Here is a 26,264-nt window from a genome sequence, read left to right as displayed (position 1 = left end):
GTGTTTACCTTGAGATAATCTTTGTCCTATGTGTATTTATATATGCAAACCAATGATCACAATTTGGTCCGTCCTATTGACACAGTCACCGTAGAGGCAATGGAAAGTGTATCTATATTTTACCAATGGTGCAAATAATATCTCTGCTTTATTTATATTCTTAGATGCAGTTGCTAATTTATGTATTTTTTTATACCTGACAATCAAGTGTGGGAAAATACTTAAAATGAAAACATAAATAAAGAATTAAAAACTGTGTTCTGCTCCCATGGTGAAAACCACAGGGTTCGTTACCCAGAAAACAGCACCCCCCCCCCTCCCTTTTACCGTGGTCCCTAAAACCTCTGCCAATTATAATAAAACAACAGTATCAAACATTAAACCAAACATACAAGTTTAAAAGAAGCTTTAACTGAATGAAATAAAATCACAAAAATCCTCATTAACCGCTTGTTAAATCCATCAGCCAATCAGAAGCGGCATCAGGGCGTGCAACTGTCACGTGTGACCAAATCTGAGCTCACAAGTCATTAACAATCACCGAGCCAAAACTTCACTATTGTCCATCAGTTTCTTATCCCTCAGCTGTTCGATATAACTCACCTCAATGTACTCTGTCAAATTCTCAACAGTAATTGCCCCGTCATCTGAATCCAGCTGTATGTTGAGCACAGGACCCACTATTTCCACAGGACTCAGGTGTTTGAAAGGGTTATTAGACAGAGCGACCAGCTGCCAGTGGGGGGAGAGGGAATAAATGGTTTATACTGGGTATAGTGGGAGCGGGAGGTAGAGAACATTTGTAGAAATTTGCAACAAAATACAGCACATAACCACAAATAAATGCCAGCTTTATACAAGTCTAATCGGCCTGAGAAGTTCCGGCTGCTATTAAACTACAAGTATCCGGCTGGCATGCTGGGACTTCTAGTTCCGCAGAAGCTGGAGAACCTAGCTTTGCCTACCTGCTCTGCAGCAACAATCAGCCCCAATGTCTCTGCTCTCCTGTTTTACAAATTCTTAATCTAGGATTGTTGGAGGAAGTTATTAGGAGCTGACTATGCAAAGTAGGCGCTTCTTGTTAGCAGAGTTTAGCAAGACCTGAATATTTATTACTAGTGACATTTAAAAAATAAAAAACAACTTACTGACAAGCAGCATTTTACTGACAGACATGGGTACTGATTATATATTTATGAATTAAAACAAGCCTAGGAAAAAGATGAAAATAATGGAGATAATGTAACACCTGCTGGTTTGAAAAGTGGAGATGTTTCCTATAGCAACCAATCAGATTATAGCTGTCATTTTGTAGAATGCACCAAATAAATGATAGCTAGAATCTAATTGGTTGTTATAGGCAACATCTCCACTTCTCAAACCTGCCAGAAACTTGCAGCTAAATACATTTACCCCTTGATCTTAGGCAAAAACGAGAAACATTATTAATATGGCGATATACAAACACCATGCTTAACTGTGTACACTGGAACTGTGCAAACTAACCCACCCCCCCATTCTAGATACACCATGAACAAAAAGGGTGTGGCCTACTGGATCACATGGGTGATTAAGAAATTAGCCAGGTGGAGCAGGGGTGTGGCCTGGGTAGATCTGGGTGTGGCCACTCACCATGACTTCCACAGTCTCGTAGGCGCTCGTTATATTGATCAGGGTAGGTGAAGAGGGGAACATGACCTCACAGACGGCTGGATCATAAGTGCTGAACAGTCTCGATGTCAGGTCTGAAGACATCACTCTGGTGAAAGCCGGAAGGAACATACATAGCGAGTAAACCATTATATTAGAGATAGGCAACATGTGGTGCTCCAACTGCTGTGGAACTACAAGTCCCAGGCATGCTGGCTAAGCCTGTATTACAACTATTAATACATTCAGGGGTACATTTATCAAGCTGCAGGTTTGAAAAAGTGGAGATGCTGCCTATAACAACCAATCAGATTCTAGTTACCATTTATTTAGTCCATTCCACAAAATGACAGCTAGAATCTGATTGGTTGCTATAGGCAACATCTCCACTTTTTCAAACCTGCAACTTCATAAATTTACCCCCTAGTAACATAAACACTGGGAGAAAAAAGTATTTGGTTCCGTATAGGCAGTCATTGTTACACTGCACTTAATATAAACGCTATATCTTAACATATCATTGGGGTTCCCAGGCCCCAAATTGATATCACCCATTCTCTGTGCAAAACGAGTTATCACCCTGATCCAGAGTAAGAATTTGTGCACACGGCTGCTTGGTATCTGTCTGCAGTTACTATATACTTTCAAACATAAATCTGTTCAGATCATGAAGGAGCAAAATAAAACCTTGGTCATTAAGTAGTTAAAAAGGTTATCAGACAGTAGTCATTAATGGGCCAATTCACGAACCTCCGAAGAGGTTTAAAATCCCCCAAAAACTGCAGGGAGGGCATCGCAGGAGAGGGATGTATGGATCTCTCCCCGGCATGCTTCATGCGCCCCCCCCAATGCAAAACCAACCAGGCCATAAGATCATGTTAGTAACATGATCGCGACTGTGACCACATTACTGCAGCTTATTCGCTGGGACAGGCTCCTGTCCCTTCTAATCAATTATAATAAATTGCCACATTAATTCATTTCTTATCATTGCGGCAAGAAATGATAATTAACTTGAGCAATTTACAATTGGTCATAAATAGACCCTCTCAAATTACTCTCTTCAATAGCAGAACAACACTGCCATCTTGTGGCAGAGCTAACTTACTACAATTTGCAAAACTTCGGTACAACTTGGGAGTGTATGTGTGTACTGTAAGCATTAAGGAACCATTGAATGACAGGTAGTGTTGATAGCAGCACACTGTTCTATTTAGAAATAGGTTCTGGATTCGTTAGTATATAGATAGAAACAGGGTTTGTACCTGGCCACTGTCATACTACCCAGGTTAGAGGAGAAAGAATGGTTCTGTATGGAGTTATTTCCGAGAGACAATAACGACATCTGTACGTATTCCATTGCGGATATTGATGTGCCTATGATCTCAATCACCTGTGCATAATTACAAAAAAGGTGTAAGGATTATAACAGGAAGAAACGGAGTACCCTCTTACAGGACAATACCCTGAAGTTCACTTATTATATCTCTAAACCCCTATAATATTCTATGTATAAGATAAGAATGATCTAATAAAATGTTATTTTAATGATATTAATAAAAACATTTATAAAGCAAAAATCAGTGAACAATATACGAATTTACCTGTCTGTCACTTGTGTAAGACTAATCGCTTTAGTCAGTAATATAAGACTACAAAAATAAAAGTGCAGATGAGGTCAAATATGGCCATATTTTGTTGCTATTCTATTCTACTCCTATAAGCATAGGCAAACCGAGGGGGGGTCCTAGTGCCTGGAAACCCCCCATCCAAGCCTGGGGCACTGTATGATTGAGGTGGCTGGACCCTGTCCCCGCTTCACACGACTCTGCTCGAAAAGAGAGAGCTGCGTGCACCTAACAGTAGTGCATGCAGCATTGCCCATGTATATTATGGGGATAGGGAGAGTTGGAGAGCAGCCAAGCACTTTCTAATATTATAGCCACGACCCCATGCATGCTGGTCACGCCCACTGGCGGCGTGGTGTGGAAACCCCCCTCTGCAAATCCTGCGTTTGCCCCTGATAAGACTGTATCTGAAAGTCACTCCTATAGAACAGTCACTTGCTCACATATACTGATAGATTTATCAAACCTTCTAAAATGAAAATTGGAGGTGTTGTCCACCACTCAGATTCCAGCTAGCATTTATCTGGTACATTGCAGATAATGATAGCTAGAATCTGAATTTGTTGTTAGGGGCAACACCTCCTCCACCTGTCCTTTTTAAAAGGTTGGATAAATCTACCCTTAAATCTGTCAGTCACTCATACATGACAGAATCTGCGAGTCACATATATAAGACTGAACCTATCAATTACTCCTAGGGGTATATTTACTAAACTGTGGGTTTGAAAAAGTGGAGATGTTGCCTATAGCAACCAATCAGATTCTAGTTATATATTTAGAACATTCTACACTACATTCTAGCTAGAATCTGATTGGTTGCTATAGGCAACATCTCCACTTTTTCAAACCCACAGTTTTGTAAATATACCCCAGAGTCTGTCAGTCGCTCACATAAGACTTAACCTGTGACTCATGCTTTTTTTTTTATTAATAGCACCTTATTACACACCCATATTTAACATATAAATTATACCTTGAATACAATATAAACAGTAAAAAAACATAGTTACTGACATATTTATATAACAATATTATTTTCTAATAATAATTGTAAAAACATTACTAGATTTAAGGGTATATACATTAAAGAAATCAATGTGTTACTAAAGCTTACTTTGGGAAGTACTAAGTATGTATTATTTTTGAATTGAGTTAATTAAGAAATTTGAATTCTATAACATAACAAAAGCATCATTTTATTCACCTTTTTCTACCATTACATGTCCCTCGTGTATGTGATATATATTATATGCATTCTCTAAACCACTTATCAGGACTTGTGTTGTATATTTTATGTTGTTTAGCAGCAACTACAAACCATTTTAAAGCTCTGATCATAGACTTATGAGACAATTATCCAGCCTGGAGTATGTTCTATAAAACGCAGAATAATAGGTTAAATCTTTTTCTGCGGGTTGCAATTCTCAACGGATATCAAGTACAGTGTACTGTTTGGTTGACTTTATTGTTCTTTTTATATTTACTATTCTCTGAAATTTTAGTTTGAGTATAAAGTTTAACTATATTTTGTAGAGTAATGTTGATGTCTCTGTCTATATAAAGGAGGTCTCTTTGTACTTCACTTAAGTATTAAATAATTATTTAAAATTTTCTATTGTGATATCTGTTTATATTATCTATAGTTAACAATGCACCTTTTTTTCCTGTCCAGATTAAATAGTGTACTGCGAGAGAGTCCTCTTCCACAGGTAAGTGATTTTTGATTACTAAATCAACACCCAACTGTCAGATAATTGCTCAATAAGTAAAATGTTTTTATACTGGGTGATATAATGTTGGCTTTTGCATAGTGATGTTCTTGTGACAAGATAATGTTGGCTTCTTTTTATAGAACTGTTTTAATATACAATTTTTTTTGCGTAGTATATTTAAACATTTTATATATACTGTGTGCAATCTCGTTTGTACAATTTGTGGTTGGCGTTCTTAATCTAAAGAAGTCTAGTCTTATATGTAAAATAACCTGAAATATATACAATAAACTATATATGACTATTGCTAAATGACTTAAATATAGAATAACTACATATTCACGTTAGGAGGTATAACCCGTTCACTGCTGCTCTGCTCGGTAGAGTTCTCCTTTCAGTTTTCTGGAATTCTTCTTTAAACTTAAAGCAGCAATCCCACATAGTTTTTTTTCCCTTTCAACAGCTAATTAAATACCTTTATTAAGCATGCATCTCATTTTTCATTATCTCCTTTTCAAAATGTCTCTGGGGAGAGACTAGTATGGCTGCCAGTAACACACTCAGACTCTCAGTATGTCATGTGAAGGCTGAGAGGGGCGGAGAAGAATGCCGAACACAGTGCAGAGCTCAAAGGGGCGTCCCAAAGACTCTCTGTTCACTACATCCTGTGTCATGTGACTGTGGTTGTTATGGTATTTACATGACACTATGGAAACTGTGCATAATTATATAGAATTATAAATCATTATAGCAGCCTGAAGAAGCAAATAAAGGACAATGGTTATATAAAGCTTGTTCCTATAGCTTGCCACACTGATTTATGTTAAAAAAAAAACTAGTCATTTTTTCATGGGATTGCTGTGTAAATTAGTGTGCAACGTCTCCTCACAACCTGTAGTTGGCGCTATGTGCTTTGCAGTAAATTTAAATAATTAGGCAGTAATAGCACATAGCAGCCTCTACAGGCCAAAGAAATCAGACTTCACCTGGTCCTAGTGCTGAAAAACAAAACTAATCCAAACGATGCATGTTGGTATCTATTTGCTGAGCTCATGATTGTGTATTTTTGTACATCAGACTCAATTACACGTTGTTTAAAAATGGATTAAACACAAAGTGACCGTCAGACCTGATCAGACGTTAAGTTCTCGTAGTTGTCCAAAGACGCTTTCATTGTGCCGTCAAATGCGTGGAAAAGCGACTGCGCTGAATCGACAACCACCTGACTGGTGGCGTTACCGTCCTCGGTCAACGAGCCTGACAGCTGCTGGCCGAGGATCAGTAGAATGTTACTGGCGTTAACCTACAAGAAGGAAAAACAAAAAGAATTCTTCTTCATTAATAACATTTACAAAGATTTCTTGAAAAGTTTCATCATCATCATCAACATTTATTTATATAGCGCCAGTAAATTCCGTAGCGCTTTACAATTGGGAACAAACATTGATAAGACAATACTGGGTAATACATACAGACAGAGAGGTAAGAGAACCCTGCTCGCAAGCTTACAATCTATAGGACAATGGGAGTTAGAAATAAAAGGGCATCTGCTACATCATATTGCACACAGGACCAGCTAGAACGCAAAGGTAAAAGTATTGAGTGGGCTGTGTGTGTTGCAATGTTGGTCAGAGGGTTGTTGTCTTGCGTTAGCTGTGTAGAGGGTGGTAATAGGGTAACCTAGGGAGATTAAGATGGTGGTACAGGAATATTATAAGCTTGTCTGAAGAGGTGGGTTTTCAGTGAACGCTTTAAGGTTTGAAGACTAGAGGAAAGTCTTACTGTGCGAGGGAGGGAATTCCACAAAGTGGGTGCAGCCCGGAAAAAATCCTGTAACCGAGAATGGGAGGATGTGATGAGAGTGGAGGAGAGACGTAGATCTTGTGCAGAACGGAGGTGTCGAGTAGGAAGATATTTTGAGACAAGTGAGGAGATGTATGTCCGTGCAATTTTGTAGAAGAATTTTATATTGGATTCGTTGAAATACAGGCAGCCAATGTAGAGACTGACAGAGTGGCTCAGCAGAGAAATAACGGTTAGTAAGGAAAAACAATCTAGCCGCTGCGTGCAAAATAGATAGTAGGGGTTCAAGTTTGATTTTGGGAAGACCAATAAGAAGGGAATTGCAATAGTCGATGCGGGAGATGATGAGTGCATGAATTAATATTTTTGCGGTGTCTTGTGTAAGATATGTGCGTATTCTGTTTTTTATCAGAACTGAATGTATTTGAGATAAAGATGTAATTGTGGTAGAGGGCAGGTACTAGATGTCTTTTATTATTAGATAAACTTGTATTTTTGGTGTCATGGCGGTGCCAGATCAATGGCCAGGCAACATCGGCAACCACCAAAGTCTCAAGTTGGCCATTATCAACGGGTGACAAGTGAAGGTACTCGGTACACTCGTTGTCAGCTATAGACCAATTTCCCTCCTTAATGTGGACCTTAAAATTTACGCAAAAATTCTGGCCTCTAGATTGAATCCCCTCCTCCCTTCCCTCATCCACCCCGACCAGGTAGAATTTATCCCGGGACGTCAAGCCCCGGACAATACTAGGAGAACAATTGACCTGATACACACAATTCACAGGGGTAAGCTCCCCTCCCTCCTTATGTCATTAGATGCTGAGAAGGCGTTCGACCGCATCTCCTGGTCGTTTATGGTTGGGGTACTAGGAGCGATGGGTTTCTCTGGCAAATTTATGACGGCCATCTCAGCCTTGTACCGTTCTCCGTCGGCCACAGTCTCTGCAAATGGTCTATCCTTGGTCCCCTTCACTATTTCCAATGGCACACGGCAGGGCTGTCCCCTTTCTCTGCTCATTTTTGCCCTTATCATAGAACCTTTAGCAGCTAGAATCCGGGCTAACCAGCAAATTCTAGGCATCCCGGTGGGTAGTTCTTCCCATAAAATAGCATTATACGCGGATGACGTCCTGTTAACAATTGCTAATCCAATTTCCTCTGTCCCTCCTCTTGTAGACGAATTAATGCTTTACGGCCACTTCTCAGGATACAAAGTTAACGCGGACAAGACAGAAGTCTTAGACTTTTATGTCTCCTCAGCTGACAAGGTGTCTTTAGAAAGCTCCTTCCCGTTCAACTGGCGCCCTCAAAAACTCAAGTACCTTGGGGTATATCTAACTAAACAACCTCATCAGCTTTTTCAGGCCAACTTCCCCCACACTCTTGCTCAAGTTAAGCTAGACCTTGTTTCATGGTCGCAACTATACATCTCCTGGATAGGTCGTATTAATGCGGTCAAGATGAACATACTCCCTAGACTCCTCTACCTTTTTCAAACCCTCCCCATCCGAGTCCCCCCCTACGTTTTTAAATTTCTCCATTTCCATGTATCTAAATTCATTTGGGCGGGTAAGCGCCCCCGAGTCCGTTTCAAGCTTCTACAGAGAGCCCCGCGGGGAGGGGGACTGGGAATCCCTGATTTTCGACGCTATTATCTCTCCGCTCAGCTTGCTCAATGCGTTCTGTGGTGTAGCTTGACTCCCTCCAGGGTCTGGGTCAAGATTGAGGCTGAAAGTCTGGGTATGCTATCCCCATCTACTCTCCTATGGCTTCCACGAGCTCGTCGACCAAAACGTGTCTCACTTTATCCGGTCATTACACATTCCCTAGCGGTCTGGGACTCATGCTCTCAGAAATTTGGCCTTTCCCCCCATCCTTCTCCCCTAGTTCCTTTGTTTAACTCCTCAGACTTCGCTCCAGGCCTTACCCCTAAAGCATTCTCCTCGTGGACCTCACAAGGGGTCCGTTTCTTAAACGATCTCACCTCTACAGCTGTGTTCCCCTCGTTTTCTGACATCCAATCGCAAATAAATATTCCCACTAAATTATTTTACCAATTCCTTCAGCTCCGCCACTTTCACCACACTGTCAAATCTCGCCTCTCCTCCCGCCCCCTTACCCCATTTGAACGTCTCTGTCTCCATCAGTCCTCCACGAAAGGCCTTATTTCAACATTATATTATGAACTCGCCCCACCTTCCTCAAATACTACAGTCTCGCATGAACTGGCCTGGGAACATGACCTGGGTGAAGTTCTTTTGAGCGAGGAATGGTCGGAGATATATGAGAATGCTGCCTCCAGCTCAATCTGCGTTAAAATAAAAGAGAATGTCTATAAGGTATTGTACCGCTGGTACTACGTTCCCTCCCGGATCCATAAATTCCTCCCAGACTCTTCTGATCGCTGTTGGCGGGGGTGCCCCCATGAGGGTAACTTTATCCATATATGGTGGACTTGTCCCAAATTATCAAACTTCTGGGCCGAGATCAAACACCTGATCCAATCGATTATTCAGGTACACTCGTTGTCTCCTCTGTAATCACCCACTGTATGGATAATATGGCCTCAGCGTCCTTCTTTCAAGTAGTGAAAGAAAAGGGGAGTGACGCTCAGTGTAAAGACGGCCAGTGGTGGGGTACGCTGTAGTGGTGGGGTACGCTGTAGTGGTGGGGTAGGCTGTAGTGGTGGGGTAGGCTGTAGTGGTGGGGTACGCTGTAGTGGTGGGGTAGGCTGTAGTGGTGGGGTACGCTGTAGTGGTGGGGTACGCTGTAGTGGTGGGGTAGGCTGTAGTGGTGGGGTACGCTGTAGTGGTGGGGTACGCTGTAGTGGTGGGGTAGGCTGTAGTGGTGGGGTAGGCTGTAGTGGTGGGGTAGGCTGTAGTGGTGGGGTACGCTGTAGTGGTGGGGTACGCTGTAGTGGTGGGGTAGGCTGTAGTGGTGGGGTACGCTGTAGTGGTGGGGTACGCTGTAGTGGTGGGGTAGGCTGTAGTGGTGGGGTAGGCTGTAGTGGTGGGGTAGGCTGTAGTGGTGGGGTAGGCTGTAGTGGTGGGGTAGGCTGTAGTGGTGGGGTAGGCTGTAGTGGTGGGGTACGCTGTAGTGGTGGGGTAGGCTGTAGTGGTGGGGTAGGCTGTAGTGGTGGGGTAGGCTGTAGTGGTGGGGTACGCTGTAGTGGTGTGGTACGCTGTAGTGGTGGGGTAGGCTGTAGTGGTGGGGTACGCTGTAGTGGTGGGGTACGCTGTAGTGGTGGGGTACGCTGTAGTGGTGGGGTAAGCTGTAGTGGTGGGGTACGCTGTAGTGGTGGGATACGCTGTAGTGGTGGGGTACGCTGTAGTGGTGGGGTACGTTGTAGTGGTGGGGTACGCTGTAGTGGTGGGGTAAGCTGTAGTGGTGGGGTACGCTGTAGTGGTGGGGTACGCTGTAGTGGTGGGGTAGGCTGTAGTGGTGGGGTACGCTGTAGTGGTGGGGTACGCTGTAGTGGTGGGGTACGCTGTAGTGGTGGGGTAGGCTGTAGTGGTGGGGTACGCTGTAGTGGTGGGGTACGCTGTAGTGGTGGGGTAGGCTGTAGTGGTGGGGTACGCTGTAGTGGTGGGGTACGTTGTAGTGGTGGGGTACGCTGTAGTGGTGGGGTACGTTGTAGTGGTGGGGTACGCTGTAGTGGTGGGGTACGCTGTAGTGGTGGGGTAGGCTGTAGTGGTGGGGTACGCTGTAGTGGTGGGGTACGCTGTAGTGGTGGGGTAGGCTGTAGTGGTGGGGTACGCTGTAGTGGTGGGGTACGCTGTAGTGGTGGGGTAGGCTGTAGTGGTGGGGTACGCTGTAGTGGTGGGGTACGCTGTAGTGGTGGGGTACGCTGTAGTGGTGGGGTACGCTGTAGTGGGGTAGGCTGTAGTGGTGGGGTACGCTGTAGTGGTGGGGTACGCTGTAGTGGTGGGGTAGGCTGTAGTGGTGGGGTAGGCTGTAGTGGTGGGGTACGTTGTAGTGGTGGGGTACGCTGTAGTGGTGTGGTACGCTGTAGTGGTGGGGTACGCTGTAGTGGTGGGGTACGCTGTAGTGGTGGGGTACGCTGTAGTGGTGGGGTAGGCTGTAGTGGTGTGGTACGCTGTAGTGGTGGGGTACGTTGTAGTGGTGGGGTACGCTGTAGTGGTGGGGTACGCTGTAGTGGTGGGGTAGGCTGTAGTGTTGGGGTACGCTGTAGTGGTGGGGTAGGCTGTAGTGGTGGGGTACGCTGTAGTGGTGGGGTACGCTGTAGTGGTGGGGTACGCTGTAGTGGTGGGGTACGCTGTGCAGAGAGCCTCCTCTTCCCTGTTGGGGAGCATAATGTGCTAAGCACGAAATGCTCACGGTGCTGAATGTCTCTGGAGCTCCACACACAAGGCAGCACCCCGGGTCTACACAGCCGTGAAGAGGGGTAAGGTCTGTACAGTCTGCATGGCATAATGGTGGCTGTGTTCTGTTACTGGCGAAATGGACTTACCATCGAAGCAATGGTGGCAATGCGGTCTGTACAACTTGATTAGCTACGGGGCCTCTGCCATGTGATTGGCTGTGGGGTCTGTGTCATGTGGATGCCAATGGGGTCCGTACAATGTGATTGGCTGTGGGGTCTGTGCAATGTAGATGTCAGTGGGGTCTGTACAATGTGATTGGCTGTGGGGTCTGTGCCATGTGGATGTCAGTGGGGTCTGTGCCATGTGGATGTCAGTGGGGCCTGTACAATGTGATTGGCTGTGGGGTCTGTGCCATGTGGATGTCAGTGGGGCCTGTACAATGTGATTGGCTGTGGGGTCTGTGCCATGTGGATGTCAGTGGGGTCTGTGCCATGTGGATGTCAATGGGGCCTGTACAATGTGATTGGCTGTGGGGTCTGTGCCATGTGGATGTCAGTGGGGCCTGTACAATGTGATTGGCTGTGGGGTCTGTGCCATGTGGATGTCAGTGGGGTCTGTGCCATGTGGATGTCAGTGGGGCCGGTACAATGTGATTGGCTGTGGGGTCTGTGCCATGTGGATGTCAGTGGGGTCTGTGCCATGTGGATGTCAGTGGGGCCTGTACAATGTGATTGGCTGTGGGGTCTGTGCAATTGACTTTCTCAATTTAGCTCGATTTTATTTAATCATTCTAAAAGTTTATAGATCTTTAAAAAAAAATAATATTTGTTTGAGAAACAATTTTTAGGCTGGTTGGAGCATCTTTAGCCTTCACTTTTATTACTCTAACACCCTCACCCCCAGCACAGGTGTTAATGTGTGTATTAACATGTATGTGCATTCACCTGAGACTCTGGTGTCAAGAGGTTACTGGCGTTCACCATCTCAGTCAAGATCTCCGAGGCCTTTGACACAAGTGAGACAATCCAGATGTCTGAGACCACAGACTCCAGATGGGCCACTTGCTCCGATGTGATCTGCAGATATGAAGTTTCACTGTGTTATAATAACTTAAAACATTACGCAACAAAATACAGGGAGAGCTTGGGGTGGGAGTAGTGTTCTCATGTTTTATATTAATTATCAAAAATGAATCTTATGAAAACATAACTATAAAAATAAAATACAAAATAACATCAGTTAGTGTCTTCTTATGTAGATGCTTTCTCTATTGATTTTTACTGATTACCGGTATGTTTCTCTTGACCCTTATGTATCTGTATTTTATTCTGTTTTTTATTGATTGTGCGGTGCTACAGATTCTATGGCACCATATGAATAAATTAAGATGATGATGATTGCTCAGTCTAGTTCTCATTGATCGGCACAGGGCAGTCTACCCACTCTCCGAGATTGGCTATCCTGCTCAAATATCCATTAGGATTGTTGCTCTATTTCAAGTGCTCGTTTGAATTTATGGCAGGGATGGGGACTAGTTGTGGATCCACATAAAAAGCACATGTTGCTGTATTGGGAATGTACCATGTGGTTCTCCCGGGAGTTTGTGAACTTGGATGAGGGGCGATGGCTCCCACTGGACTGACTGGAGAATCGGAGTGCGACTGAAGGACTACAAGGATCAGCAAATCTTCTTCCTAGATCCCTGTGTGTCTGTTTGTCTTCCGAAAGCGGAGTAACAGTAAAGAAGGTCGACTGCCTTGCTGGTGATGTCAGCAGAGAAACCTCTGTAGCCTAAAATTGATATCCAGGGTTGGCAGCTAACAGACCGGTATCCTTGTGTACTTTTATATCAGCAACAGATTCATCTTCTTCACCCTTCCCACTGTTATAACATGGGCCCGATTTATATGTGAATGATAATCCAACCATGGGCCACAAAAGTAGTTTGTTTTACTATGCTCGTGCAGAGGAAATTTTAGTTACTTGGCCCCTAAGCCTGGAAAGGAAAATGGGGGGGGGCAAGAGCAAGTTTTCAGATGCATGCTCACATCCTGGTCCTATGAACTGCAGAGATGTTGCTTTAAAGTCCCTTGTTTTATTTATAACTTTTACAATTTTCTCCTTAACATTCTTTGATTTAGCTACACCTATGGCTTAATCTGATCATGAGGGGGAGGGGATATCGAGCTGACTTTACTACATGTCACCTTTGTGTGTTTGAAGTTTGGTCAAAGTTGGTCCAAGAAGGCAATTTTCATCCAAGTACAAAGTGAAGACGCAAACCTCAAAAGTATAGGAGGACAGGTCTACACCACCTCTGGGCATGAGGAAAAATGCGGCAAAGTTGCTGTAAGCTCACCCATAAAACCTGGAATTCCCCCCCCCATAAAAACGAGCCTTGTCCATCCTACCAACTCATTTCAGTGATCCCATTCGGCAAATGGAATCCTCTTTTGTTTTTCCCACTAGGTGCGTGCCCAGGTGTGTCTATCACCATTGTTTCCTGTGTATCTATGCTGAATTACGAAAATCATATGTATTTAAGCAAAACTAGAGGTCACAAAAGAGCATTTGTGTTGGAGAATTGCACTTGGTCATTGAAAGTCCTGTTTATGTCCTGGGGTTTGGAATACAAGATCCCTGTGGTCTATACTGTACACTGGGAGTTTATGTAACAGGCCTAACCTGTATTGCAAGAGTCAGATTTTTCAGGGTGGCCGGTGGGAGAGGGGTGAAGACGTCCATGTTTGGGGGTGGATCTGTTGTCTTTGGTTTCGTAATGGACGTCTTTTTAGGGTTAACCTTTCTTGACGTTAAGCAGTATCCAAACCAGCATATAGAACGGCCCTGAAAAACAGAAAAGGATGGATTATATGATTCCTTAGTACAGAAAATATTTTTATATAACAAATGCACATCCACAAGCGAGCACTCATATTCATACAGAATTTCCCCTTTGAGTGATATCATACCGTTCAAAATTTGATGTGTCGGAAAAAGGCCACGCCTCCTCAGAAAATGGGAGTGCCCATGTCATGTTTGGGGCGTGTCCACTTCACAGTGGGTGTGACCATGCTCTGGGGCTGAGTCTAGCCCGTTTCAAGTGCTAGACCTACCCAACACCTTTGAATTGCTGCGTGCACTCACGATAATGAGCGCCCACGTAACTCCCAATTTCCCGCGAGTCGGGATAAATGTGTAGACAGCAGAACAGTCAGACGGTTCCCTCAAATCCGGACTGTCAAACCGAATCGGGACAGTTGGAAGATATAATGATATCTCTCCTTCCAAACTGGGTCTTAAAAACCGTTTAACTTTTATACTAAAGTCATACTTGCCCGTTTTTTTGGACCTCCTCCACAAGAGATCCCAGAGTGCCATGTGGATGTCAAGAGATCCCAGAGTGAGGTCCAAGGACCGTGCGTGGGCGTAACAACACGATTTGCCTCATCACGACCGTGCAGGTGGGGTACGGCATATTGATGCCGAGTACACCGACAAGACTTACCCCGACATGAGAACTCTGAAGGGCTCCATCCCAACCATCACCGATGACCACTCCTCTTCAAACCGACTTCAGCCAATCACGATCAAGTAAGAAGCCGGCTCCACTTGATGACGTCATTCACCATGGCGAAGGGATTATCGCTGTTGTTAAGGAGGTAATGTCTTGTCGGGGTACTCGGCATCGATATGCTGACTACCACCGATATAGTTCCCAATGAGGTGATAAGCTATGAATATTGGTCCAGCCACAAAATGGCTGCCTCCACTGTTCAAAGAACCTTAATATATACACGATTTTACTGGTCACTTTGGCAAAACTAAAGCAGAGTCAAATTCAGATATTACATTTTGTCTTCTCATTTAGTAATTTATTTCCACAGTGACATACTAACAAATGAAAATGTTGGTTTTTTTGTTAATAAGCAAACTATTTATGGACAATTCACAGCGCAACAAAATGGCTGCTGACAGCACACTACGACACAGATTTATCAAACCTTCTAAGAAGGAAAATTGGAGGTGTTGTCCATATCAACCAATCAGATTTTAGCTATCATTCTTTAGAATGTACTAGATGATTCTGATCTCCACTTTTCCGTTTTAGAAGGTTTGATACATCTACCTCTATGTCTTGAAAATTCACAGAATCACAAGCTCACAGTCATATATCCGATGTCTCACCTTGACTTTATGAGGCTGATGAACCTTGGGTACATCTAGGAGATAAAAAAATAATGGTAAAAGTTTAGTTGGGTACACATTACAGTAAATTTCTCCCCATGGCATACCCTTAACGATTGTACCAACGACTGAAAGTCCCAATCAGCAGCCGATTCCTGTGTACACAAACGGTTTTACACTATTCACCTTCCGATCTGTGATCTTCATCTGTCATAACCATCGGCTAAAAAGATCACGTCTCTGTAAACTCTATGGAGATCTGGTGATGAGTGCATACACACTGCAGGATTTGCCCGACATAGTTCCATCGTTCATAGTGATTTTTAGTTCGTTTATAAAATCAAATCAAACGATACGATGTGCTTTGGTACTATAGATAAAACATGATCGTGGGAGTGGACACACTAATACAGTTCTTTCTTTATCGTGGGATTGGTACAATAGTTGGGTGAAAAACCTGTAGTGTGTACCCAGTTTAAGAGCATAGAAGCCGAAGTTAATTCTTAGTATATAATATGTATCTAAATGTAGTGCAACTCACAGGAAACATATATTTATATACACTGAACTTTATACAAAATTATATCAGTAATTATATGACTCTGGGGACAATAGTGAGAGGAGGAATGGATGGGAGTGATTTGTATGCAGTTTATACAGAGGGGAAAATTAAATTCCTTGTGATGAGCTGTACGTTGCCTCTGGAACGTTTGCGAAGGGACTCCAGGGTGACTTTAGGTTTACTAAAATTAAATTTCATCAAACCAATTTCATTTGATATGCAGTCTGTAAACAGCACAAGTGGCAGTGGCAGATGGCGAAGGGGGGCAGAGTGTGAGATGGCGAAGGGGGGCAGAGTGTGAGATGGTGAAGGGGGGCAGAGTGTGAGATGGCGAAGGGTGGCAGAGTGTGAGATGGCGTAAGGGGGCAGAGTGTGAGATGGCGTAAGGGGGCAGAGTGTGAGATGGTGAAGGGGGGCAGAGTGTGAGATGGCGTAGGGGGGCAGAGTGTGAGATGGCGTAGGGGGGCAGAGTGTGAGATGGCGAAGGGGGGCAGAGTGTGAGATGGCGAAGGGGGGCAGAGTGTGAGATGGTTAAGGGGGGCAGAGTGTGAGATGGTGAAGGGGGGGCAGACTGATTTGATGAAGGGGGGACACAGAGTGATTTGATGAAGGGGACACAGAGTGATTTGATGAAGGGGACACAGAGTGATTTGGTGAAGGGGGCACAGAGTGGTGTAATGAAGGGGACACAGTGATTTGATGAAGGGGGGACACAGAGTGATGTAGTTAAGGGGACACAGTGATTTGATGAAGGGGACACAGAGTGTTTTGGTGAAGGGGACACAGAGTGGTGTAATGAAGGGGACACAGAGTGATTTGATGAAGGGGACACAGAGTGTTTTGGTGAAGGGGACACAGAGTGGTGTAATGAAGGGGACACAGAGTGATTTGATGAAGGGGATACAGAGTGATATAGTGAAGGGGACACAGTGATATGATGAAGGGGCACAATGTGATGGTGAAGGGACCTAAATACATCTTACGTTATTTTGACCCAACTACTTAAAAAACGGGACTACCCGGTAAATATTTTGGCTTAGGGGTGCCGTGGAAAAATTATGGAGACCCTAAGGGTGCCTCGAACTAAGAAAGTTTGGGACCCACTGTACTAACAACGGCTCTTTAAATAATGGGAAACTAAACTAAGGTCTCAAACTGCAGTTCAAGATGAGACACAAGCCGATGTTTAGTGCTTCAATAATTACCTGGTGGAAGCCTTCATTAAATAATACATGGAGCACCTTCTGTAGTGCCCCATGGTGCCTAGTGCCCAAAGGACACATCGAAAAAAACAGAGATCCCATCATTTCTGACCACAGAATCCACCCCATACTTTTATCTATACCCCACACATTGTAAAATAGTTATAGGAGCCTGTCGGGGTAATTTTTGTTTGAACATCAGGAGGCAAATTTTTTTTTCACTCAAATTCACTGTGAATTAACGAGCGGATCCATTAAATCCTCCATATTGAAAACAGTAATTTTTTTTAAAGGCACTCGTCATTTTAATATGTCCGTCACAATCCTCGAAAATCTGCAATTTGATGGATCCACTACTTAATACACAGTGAATTTGAGTTGAAAAAAACAAACAGGGAATGTCCAGAGAAAACTGGGAAACGTGTTCGCCCCCATCTATATTAACCACATATGGACTGTTGGGAGTTTTACAATTGACACTATTTTTTTTTGTCAATAAGTACTTTCAAATTAGAAATAAATCTTATTATACTATGCAGTTGTGTGAAAAACACATTTTAACCATACTCTCCAGGGAGACTTTCAGAGAGTTCTCCCGGACTCCCAGGCCGCCCGCCTGGATCCTGACCAATTTTCTTGCTAAGCGGCTGAGATGGGGCCGCGGGCATGCTGTTGTTTGTGAACATCCGTGCGATTACTCAAATCGTGGCACTCAACACCTGGTTAAGATTGTGTGGCATGTTCCATAATTCCCAGATGCAATATGTGTATTCCATGGCACAAATTTATTATAGGTGCACTGTTTATTTTTAATTAAAAAAAAATGGCTAAAAAAAACTGAGTAACTAATGGGAACCTCGGTGATTATGTCTCCAAGACTTTCACATGATTCAGAAGTGGACAGCGACTGAGCGGCTTTTAATGGTTCCTGGGTAATGCACTGAAGCTACGGGGCTGGCAGTAGCAAATAGGTACCAGGTGCTACACTCAACATCCGTATGACATGAGGAGGATGTATGTACGTTTGGGTTAACAGAAAGTGGTTAAGGGTGTCAGTTAGATTTAGAAGAATATTAGCTTCAAGATCAAGGGACACTCTTAAAAATGTGTGATAGTAAAGTTAGAAAATATTATTTTACTTACACAGTAATGAAGTCAGGGAAATAATAACAGTAAAGGAGATCAAACCTGTTTGAGATAACCACCTCTTACCATTGGCTGATGGGCTCACCTATCCAAAAACTATCAATCTGTGACTAGAGTTCTATTGCTGTTCCTGTACCTGGGCACTTACCGAAAGAACAGATGAATCCCATTCTCTCTTCACAGCTTCGAAGATATTCCCATTTATTCAGGGGGCCTTTGAATATTCTAGGACACAGTGACTCATCCTGTCTATTGTGGTGTTTACCTGCCAAAAAGGAGAAAAATAAATAGTTAACAATATATGGGATACGGCACACCCTGATATTATAAATTACAGAGGAGCTCTGAGACCATATAGCCATTATGCTTTTATACAGGTCACAGAAATCCAAGGTGACCTCTAATATCTGTTCTAACATATAATAGTGGACGCATTTATTTATTTTTTTAACTTTTTTTTTTTGGGAGGTCAAATAACAAGCAAAACCAACATACAGTAAAAGTGACCTTATACAACTCACTGAAAAGCATGATATACGATCAACATAAGATCGTGAGAAACTCAAAAAAAGAAAGAAACAATACAGAGGGCCCAAATTACGTGCATCGATATTGACCAGAGTTTGTTTTTTTTTTTTTTTTAGAGAGATGAGGGAGAGAGCAAAATGCCACAAGAGAGGGGGGCATGACGCGAAAAGAGGGGAAGAGAGAAACAGGAACAGAACAGAAAAGGAAAGGAAGAGAGGGATTATAAAATACAATAAAATTAAAAAGAAGGAAGAGGACAGACATGTGTAAATATAAAATCAAGTGAAAGGGGAATAGGCCTGAAAAAACGAGAGCCATGGGGTCCAAACCTTAGTGAACGAACTTGACGTCCTATTGATGATGCTGGTCATGTATTCCAGGCGTTGGACCTGCCAAACTCTGTTAATAACGGCCTGAAGCGAAGGTGGAGATTGCTGCCTCCAGTCTGCTGCAATTTGGCAGGTAGCTGACGATAGAATATGCCTAGCCAGCTTGTTCTCGTGTCGAGTCGCCGTGGGAGCTCCCAAGGGCAAGAGAAAAAATTTAGGCTCTAATGGTATCGCTACCTGGAGAATCGATTGGATCAGGTGTTTAATCTCTGCCCAGAAATTTGTTAATCTGGGACAAGACCACCATATGTGGATAAAATTACCCTCATGGGGGCACCCCCGCCAACAGCGATCAGAAGAGTCTGGGAGAATTTTATGTATCCGGGAGGGAACGTAGTACCAGCGGTACAATACCTTATAGACGTTCTCCTTTATTTTAACGCAGATTGAACTGGAGGCAGCATTCTCATATATCTCTGACCATTCTTCGCTCAAAAGGGTTTCACCAAAGTCACGTTCCCAGGCCAGAACGCATTATTTCTTATAACACGTTTTCCTAATCAACAGTGAAGTGATAACACCAGAACTAATTATATACATATAAATATTATTTACAGCAGTTTATACACAAGTCCGTTGCGAATAGTGTACAGGTTACGGTCACATTGTATACTTGTTTTTCACACAGGTCCATCCACCCTCCCAGGGCTTTTCAGAGTCTTTGGGGTAAATTTATAAAGCTGCGGGTTTGAAAATTGGAGATGTTACCTATAGCAACCAATCAGATTCTTGTTATCATTTATTTAGTACATTCTACAGAATGACAGCTGTTGAATCATTTGCATCGGCCACATTGACGATTACTAGTGATGATGGTCGCTAGAACATGTGTTTGCAATCAGGAACAATGATAAAAATGCATTTTATATACAGTAGACATTAATAAAATCCTAATAAATGTATTTTATGGGAAAAAATATTCTAATTTTTTTCTAAATGTTTTGTCACTAATGACTATATTAATATTAGGTGACATTAATTGATTTTTTTTCTGTGTGTTCTTTTGTGACTTTATATTGCACATATCCTGCAGTGTATTGTGTGTTAGAGCAGAGCGCACCTAGACCCGTATTCATCAACAGACATCTTTACATCTGTTCTTTGTCGAGTACGGACGTGCGTGTGCATTTAAAAAAAACCCCACCATGCTGTTGAGTACGGACGTGCGTGTACCCAATTTATGTGCATTTAAAAAAAAGACACTCCATACGTTCATTTTGCCTGCCTTAATGAATCAGGCCCTTGTTCTTTTCTTCTATGTTACTCCAAATAGTCATGTTTATCTGGTGCTTTGTTTACCCATTTGTATGACTATCACTACCCTGGTCTCTGGTAATTGTTACTGCGTTTTGTATTTGGAAACATAAATAAAATCTTTTTCTTTTTTTCTACAAATGTTTAACAAGTTAACTTATAGATATTATATATCACTTACCTAAATGGTGCTCTCTAAACGATGGCAAGACATCCACCCAGTAGGTTCCGCCGTTATCAATTAGATGATATAACGCTTTAATTGTCTCAAAGTTCTGAATCAGGAAAAGTTTTCCACCTCGACTGTTGCACCACGACTGGGCTTCAGTGTAAGTCAGCTCTTCTTTAACTTGCTGGATACAATGCCCACCAAAGTGCGTCTGCGACTCCGGGCATTTGGCATAGCTAAGGTTGTTCTCAGCCAGGAGAATTAAGAGCATGGTACTAAGACTCCACATAGTACTCTGTTCATGGACCAGTATCTATTTCTTACTTCTTCCCTAGTATGAGCCAGTATGACAGGTGAACGATAGAGGTAAACGTACCCCCAGAAAAGCAGATGATAATAGGTAGAGGCACGCCCTGAAGGGACAGGTGTACGCTTCAGAGGCGCACAATACTCTTCTGTACTAGTGTTGTCTGAACACACACATACACCATTATGTGTACTGCAAATGGTTTTTATTGTATATAAAGGGTTAGATGTAATTACAGCATGACAACGCTTCATATATAGGATAAAACCTCCTAAGCTACAGACAGCACTATATACATCATTGAGAGGTGTTATTCTCCAAGTAGACTTAATCCCTATTTTTTTAATATATCAGAGCCCCTGTATAAATTATTGTTTATTAAAGAGCAGGATTTAAAATGCAAGAAAGTATGTTATATCCAACTCCCGTAAGGGTGACAGGATGGAAGTTGTAGTGATCTAAGGTTCACTGAGACAGTTTTGAGCATCGTCTATTCAGCAGACTGTTCATGGAACCTATATTAGAATGTTGGTAACTGTGTTATACAGTGTGAGACACTGCCAGAGAGATGATCAAGGCTGATACTAGTCACAGACTAACCACAATTCAGGCACTCCGCACAATCTCATCTCTTATATGATACTAGTCACAGACTAACCGCAATTCAGGCACTCCGCACAATCTCATCTCTTATGATCAAGGCTGATACTAGTCACAGACTAACCACAATTCAGGCACTCCGCACAATCTCATCTCTTATATGATACTAGTCACAGACTAACCACAATTCAGGCACTCCGCACAATCTCATCTCTTATATGATACTAGTCACAGACTAACCGCAATTCAGGCACTCCGCACAATCTCATCTCTTACATGTCTCTTTTGTGGCGAGCTTTAATAAGCGCTGTGACGCCGCCGATAACAGAAAATAAATCTTCTAAATGAAATGTGTTTGCAGATATTTACATTTGAACATTAACTTCCTTAACATTATAATGTTATAATAAATATGAAACAGAACCCCCCCCCCCCCCCAGAACAGCTGTACCCACAAAGCACGTGTATCTTTATCATATGCAAATAAAACATCCCTGCTGGCAATCTGTGTTATGATTTACAGAACACTTAAAGGGAACATAGACCAGCAGGATATAATTTGGGGGAAGGGGGGGGGGGGGTTTGAAAGTTAACTTGCAATATTATTTGTTTTAATCGATTACAGTTATTTGTTTATCTGTATATTGTAGACAAAGGGATTTTGTTGACAGAAATCTCATTCTATGGTTGTGGGACGAGGGAAAAGTTGATATAACTATAACTTTATTATGATAGTGCCTACAAAGACTTATCTAGACAGGGCGATTAAATCATACTATAAGGTGGAGAGACTGAATAATCTTTATGCTTATTCGATATTGCTGGATTATGGGCTTTATGCATTTAGAGCTGGAAATGATGATAGGTCTTTACGGTAAACTAATTTAAGTCGTTGTGGATGATTTCATTGTTTGTTTGTTTTTTTTTTAAAGTTTATTAATTTCCCAAATCAATTATAAAATGATTTACAACCCTAACAATTATTATATTAAATATCTATCCCCAAAATGATTATCGGAATTTCCCTATAAAGGCCGCTTCCCATGTTTTGAGGCAGCATTTGATACATTCCTAGTGACGGCATAGTTTTATTCAAAGGGGTAAAAAAAGCACAAAACGAATAAAAATCTATCAACAATAATTATTTATTTCGGTCTGATGGGTCTATGTTGTCAGTGGGGCCTGGCACTCACTAAATACTTTGCATCTAGCACCCGGTTCTACTTTCTCGTCACTCAGCTTGGATCGTCTAAAACTGAGATACGAAGAAACAGTTAAAGAGTGTTCTATTAGTAGAACACTTAGGGGTATATTGTTTGAAAAAGTGGAGGTGTTGCCTATAGCAACCAATCAGACTCTAGCTGTCATTTTGTACAATGTACTAAATAAATGATAACTAGAATCTGATTGGCTGCAATAGGCAACATCTCCACTTTTTCAAACCCGCCGTTTAGTAAATATACCCCTAAGGGCTCTATTCAAATGACAAATATCTACTCCCTGAAGTTTTATGTCAGTCAATAAATAAAGCAATTTGAAGAGAAAGCCAAGTTTGAAATTAAGTTTCTAACATTTTTATGGGCGCAGACTTCCTTTGTATATAATGCAATATAGCTTGATATAAAAAGTTACAAAGCCTCATATAATACACAGTGATACATCAGTCACAATAAAAATAGATTATCTTCCGCTGAATGGAGATCCAGGCAGATCCAATATGAAGGGCAGCTTGGCGGGGGACTCGGAGCCAGGTTATCCATCACAATGTTGTTTCATCACAGGTCTGGTATTCATCTGCAGTGTACATTGATATTCTGATTATTAGGGCTTTTAGTACTTTTGGAGACATCACAGAATACAAGCTAGCAATTATCTACAGTAAAGCTTACCAAAAAAATCCCCAAGCAACAAATTTAATGCCACTGATGCCTAATCCTCATCAATTCTAGCTCCGCCCACAATATGTCTGCCTCTCATTTGAACATTAGTGATGTCACTAGTTTCTTTTCAGTGGATAGGCTGCATTTTTCCGAACGGTGAAACAGCCCACAAGTGATGAGTGAGGTGATATGTTTAAAAATATGGAACCATGTAATTGGATACTTGCCAAATTTTAATTATTAAAGTCCGGGAGATTCTGATCAGATGGTGTGGTTGGAGGGGGCAGGACACGGTCAATTGCGTTATTTCGGCCCTCCCCCCTGCAGTAAAATGACGTTTTCATCGCGGGAGGGACCAAAATGACGCAATTCGCCGCAAATCGTGTCATTAAGGCTCCCGTCCTGCCCACTTCACTAGGAAGAGTTGCCTGCTCTCCCGGAAGTCCGGGAGACCTACCCGGATTTCAGGAGTCTCCTGGACATTCCGGGAGAGTTGGTAAGTATGTAGTAATTGTCTTTTTATTTGTTAGATCAATTCTGTCACCAAGGCATAATTTCTGAGACATTTTCCATGACACTATTAGCATACTACTGAATCTGACTCCTCCCATCTCATTTGCATACATATGACAGAGGGAAAAAAAAGCAAAAATTGCCAGAAGGAAGCAGAAGAGACAGATTACACCAAAACAAATCACTACAAGAGAAGACATTTCTGGAGCTTATAGAAATAATGAAATGTAGGAAACGTACCTGATGGTCCAAGTTCCCCATCTAGCAGGTCTTCTTCATCCTCGTCCGCCTTCTTCAAGACCAAAGCAAAGAACACTGCAAATCCCACCACCTGGAAAGGACACGCAAGTGACTTTTACAGAGAGGATACACATGTGGGAGACTTATGTGAAGGTAGGTATTAAATTAAACTTTCAGAAGAGCCTGAAGAGAAATGGACATGATCTTATTGTATGCCCTAACCTTGAGAGGCTGCAGAATGAAGATGCTCTGGAAAAGGGACAGAGCCATGGAGATGATCCACCGGATGGAGCTCTGCTTCCCGTAGAGGAACCCGTACATCATGGTGAAATAGGTAGACACGACACTAATGGAGATCAGCAGGGACCATCCAATCAGCAGGAACCACCAAGGAAGCCTCTTCCTCTTTACCTGCTGCTTTTGTAGGGGCCTGTAGGGTACAATTTTGCAGATATCAACTAGGGTAAATATAGTTCACTGTCTGCAATTAGAGGACCACATTTAATTGAGGAGCTGAGTCCTTATGGACTTCTTCACATTAGCGTTATGAGACTGACGTGTTTGGAATATTCCGTCTTGCTTTTCCCAATGTCTTATACCTAACGTTCTCCACATGGTATATGAACTACTCCTGTGACTTGTCATAGTCCTGGTCGCTGAAGAGTATTTTGGAGACAAACATTGGGAGGGGCATCTATACTTAAGCTTCCTGCTTGCAGCTCATTACCAACAACCCTCCAACTCCTGGGTGTAGCATTTCATCATCATCATCAGATATTTATATAGCGCCACTAATTCCGCAGTGCTGTACAGAGAACTCACTCACATCAGTCCCTGCCCTATTGGAGCTTACAGTCTAAATTCCCTAACATACAATCACACAGAGAGAGACTAAGGTCAATTTAATAGCAACCAATTAACCTACCAGTATGTTTTTGGAGTGTTGGAGGAAACCGGAGCACCTGGAGGAAACCCACGCAAACACGGGGAGAACATACAATCTCCACACAGATAAGGACATGGTCAGGAATTGAACTCATGATCCCAGTGCTGTGAGTCAGAAGTGCTAACCACTGAGCCACCGTGTATTTCTAGGGAAACAATTGAGATACTGACACATCTTCCTTGAGTGGTATTAATGATCTGAACTGAGCAGTAATTAAAAACAGTGAGAGTATAATCGCATACATTATAACCCATCCATCCACAACCTCAGCTCCCAACTCCTGCCTATATCATCACCCACCTACCTCAGCATAGCTTCCCTTTAACCAACCTAACCCAGGAACACATGTTCTACAACCTAAACCCCTATCATGGTGCATAGCTTCCGATTCCTATCCTTCATGAGTTTAAATGACTATCAACAGTCTGCTTTTCTTCTTGGAACACAGTTCTATGTGTAACTGAAGACTTAATGGAAAGTTGGTGCTTAAACCTCCAATAGTTTCAGTTTCCTGTCCTAAAGCTTTATATAGCTTTCCTCCCTTTCAGATAGAGAAGATGAGAGTAGTCATAGAACCCTGACGATTCCCATGGCTGAGTTTAGGGCTCACCGTTTTGCAGGCAGCGCAGGCACAGACTTTTCCAAGACTTGCAGCAGTGGTTGCAGTAATGCAATGAACTCATCGTATTGTTGTTTCTCTGGGAGTTGCTGACTTTCCAGCTGCTGAAGATCATGCAACACTTTCCTGAGTTTTCGGGAGACATAGTGTGCACAGAACAAGGCATGTAACTCATCGCTGGAGAGCTGAGCCAATGGTACCGAGATTGACATGGCTGAAGAAGAATCAAAATAACATAAAAATAAAATCAGAGCAAGATGTAGCTTCTCTACAGAGGGACATAAATAAACTGGAGGATTGGGCGGAATATGAGGTTTAACATAGATAAATGTAAGGTTATGCATTTAGGGATCAAAAACAAGCACACAATCTATACATTAAATGGGATTAATTTAGGGAAATCAAGGGCGCACAGAGAATTGCGCAACCCAACCCGCGCGAGAGCTACAGCGCATGCGCAGCAGCTCCGTTTTGGCAGCGCTATCCTATACAGCAGCCGCGGCTCTGTCAAAGAAGCGTCCGCGGTGGTGCTGTATACACTACAGCACCGCCGCGGACGCTTCTTTGACAGCGCCGCGGCTGCTGTATAAGACAGTGCCG

General features: G+C 42.7%; 2 protein-coding genes across 2 annotated transcripts in view; both read right to left on the bottom strand.

Moving 5' to 3' along the window:
- The window catches only part of LOC142103390 (polycystin-1-like protein 3), a 43,574-nt gene extending 22,744 nt beyond the window's left edge, over positions 1-20,830 (bottom strand). The window contains exons 1-10 of the mRNA XM_075187454.1: positions 20,572-20,830; positions 18,368-18,484; positions 15,272-15,344; positions 14,630-14,684; positions 13,807-13,968; positions 12,066-12,197; positions 6,120-6,293; positions 2,916-3,043; positions 1,633-1,759; positions 604-732 (exon numbers count right to left, since the gene is read on the bottom strand). Coding sequence (XP_075043555.1) covers positions 604-732; positions 1,633-1,759; positions 2,916-3,043; positions 6,120-6,293; positions 12,066-12,197; positions 13,807-13,968; positions 14,630-14,684; positions 15,272-15,344; positions 18,368-18,484; positions 20,572-20,830 — 1,356 coding nt within the window. The remainder of the gene's footprint in view (positions 1-603; positions 733-1,632; positions 1,760-2,915; positions 3,044-6,119; positions 6,294-12,065; positions 12,198-13,806; positions 13,969-14,629; positions 14,685-15,271; positions 15,345-18,367; positions 18,485-20,571) is intronic.
- Positions 20,831-22,552: 1,722 nt separating this feature from the next.
- Positions 22,553-26,264, bottom strand: part of LOC142104455 (polycystin-1-like protein 2) — a 35,077-nt gene continuing 31,365 nt past the window's right edge. Inside the window, exons 20-23 of the mRNA XM_075189125.1 lie at positions 25,656-25,878; positions 24,322-24,529; positions 24,100-24,190; positions 22,553-23,260 (exon numbers count right to left, since the gene is read on the bottom strand). Of these exons, the coding sequence (XP_075045226.1) occupies positions 23,226-23,260; positions 24,100-24,190; positions 24,322-24,529; positions 25,656-25,878 (557 nt within the window). The 3' untranslated portion in view covers positions 22,553-23,225. The remainder of the gene's footprint in view (positions 23,261-24,099; positions 24,191-24,321; positions 24,530-25,655; positions 25,879-26,264) is intronic.

The sequence above is a fragment of the Mixophyes fleayi genome, chromosome 10 (assembly GCF_038048845.1).
Source record: "Mixophyes fleayi isolate aMixFle1 chromosome 10, aMixFle1.hap1, whole genome shotgun sequence".
In the NCBI taxonomy this organism is placed as follows: Eukaryota; Metazoa; Chordata; class Amphibia; order Anura; family Limnodynastidae; genus Mixophyes; species Mixophyes fleayi.
Note: the sequence above shows the minus strand (reverse complement) of the source record. Positions and strands in the feature narration are given on the sequence as shown.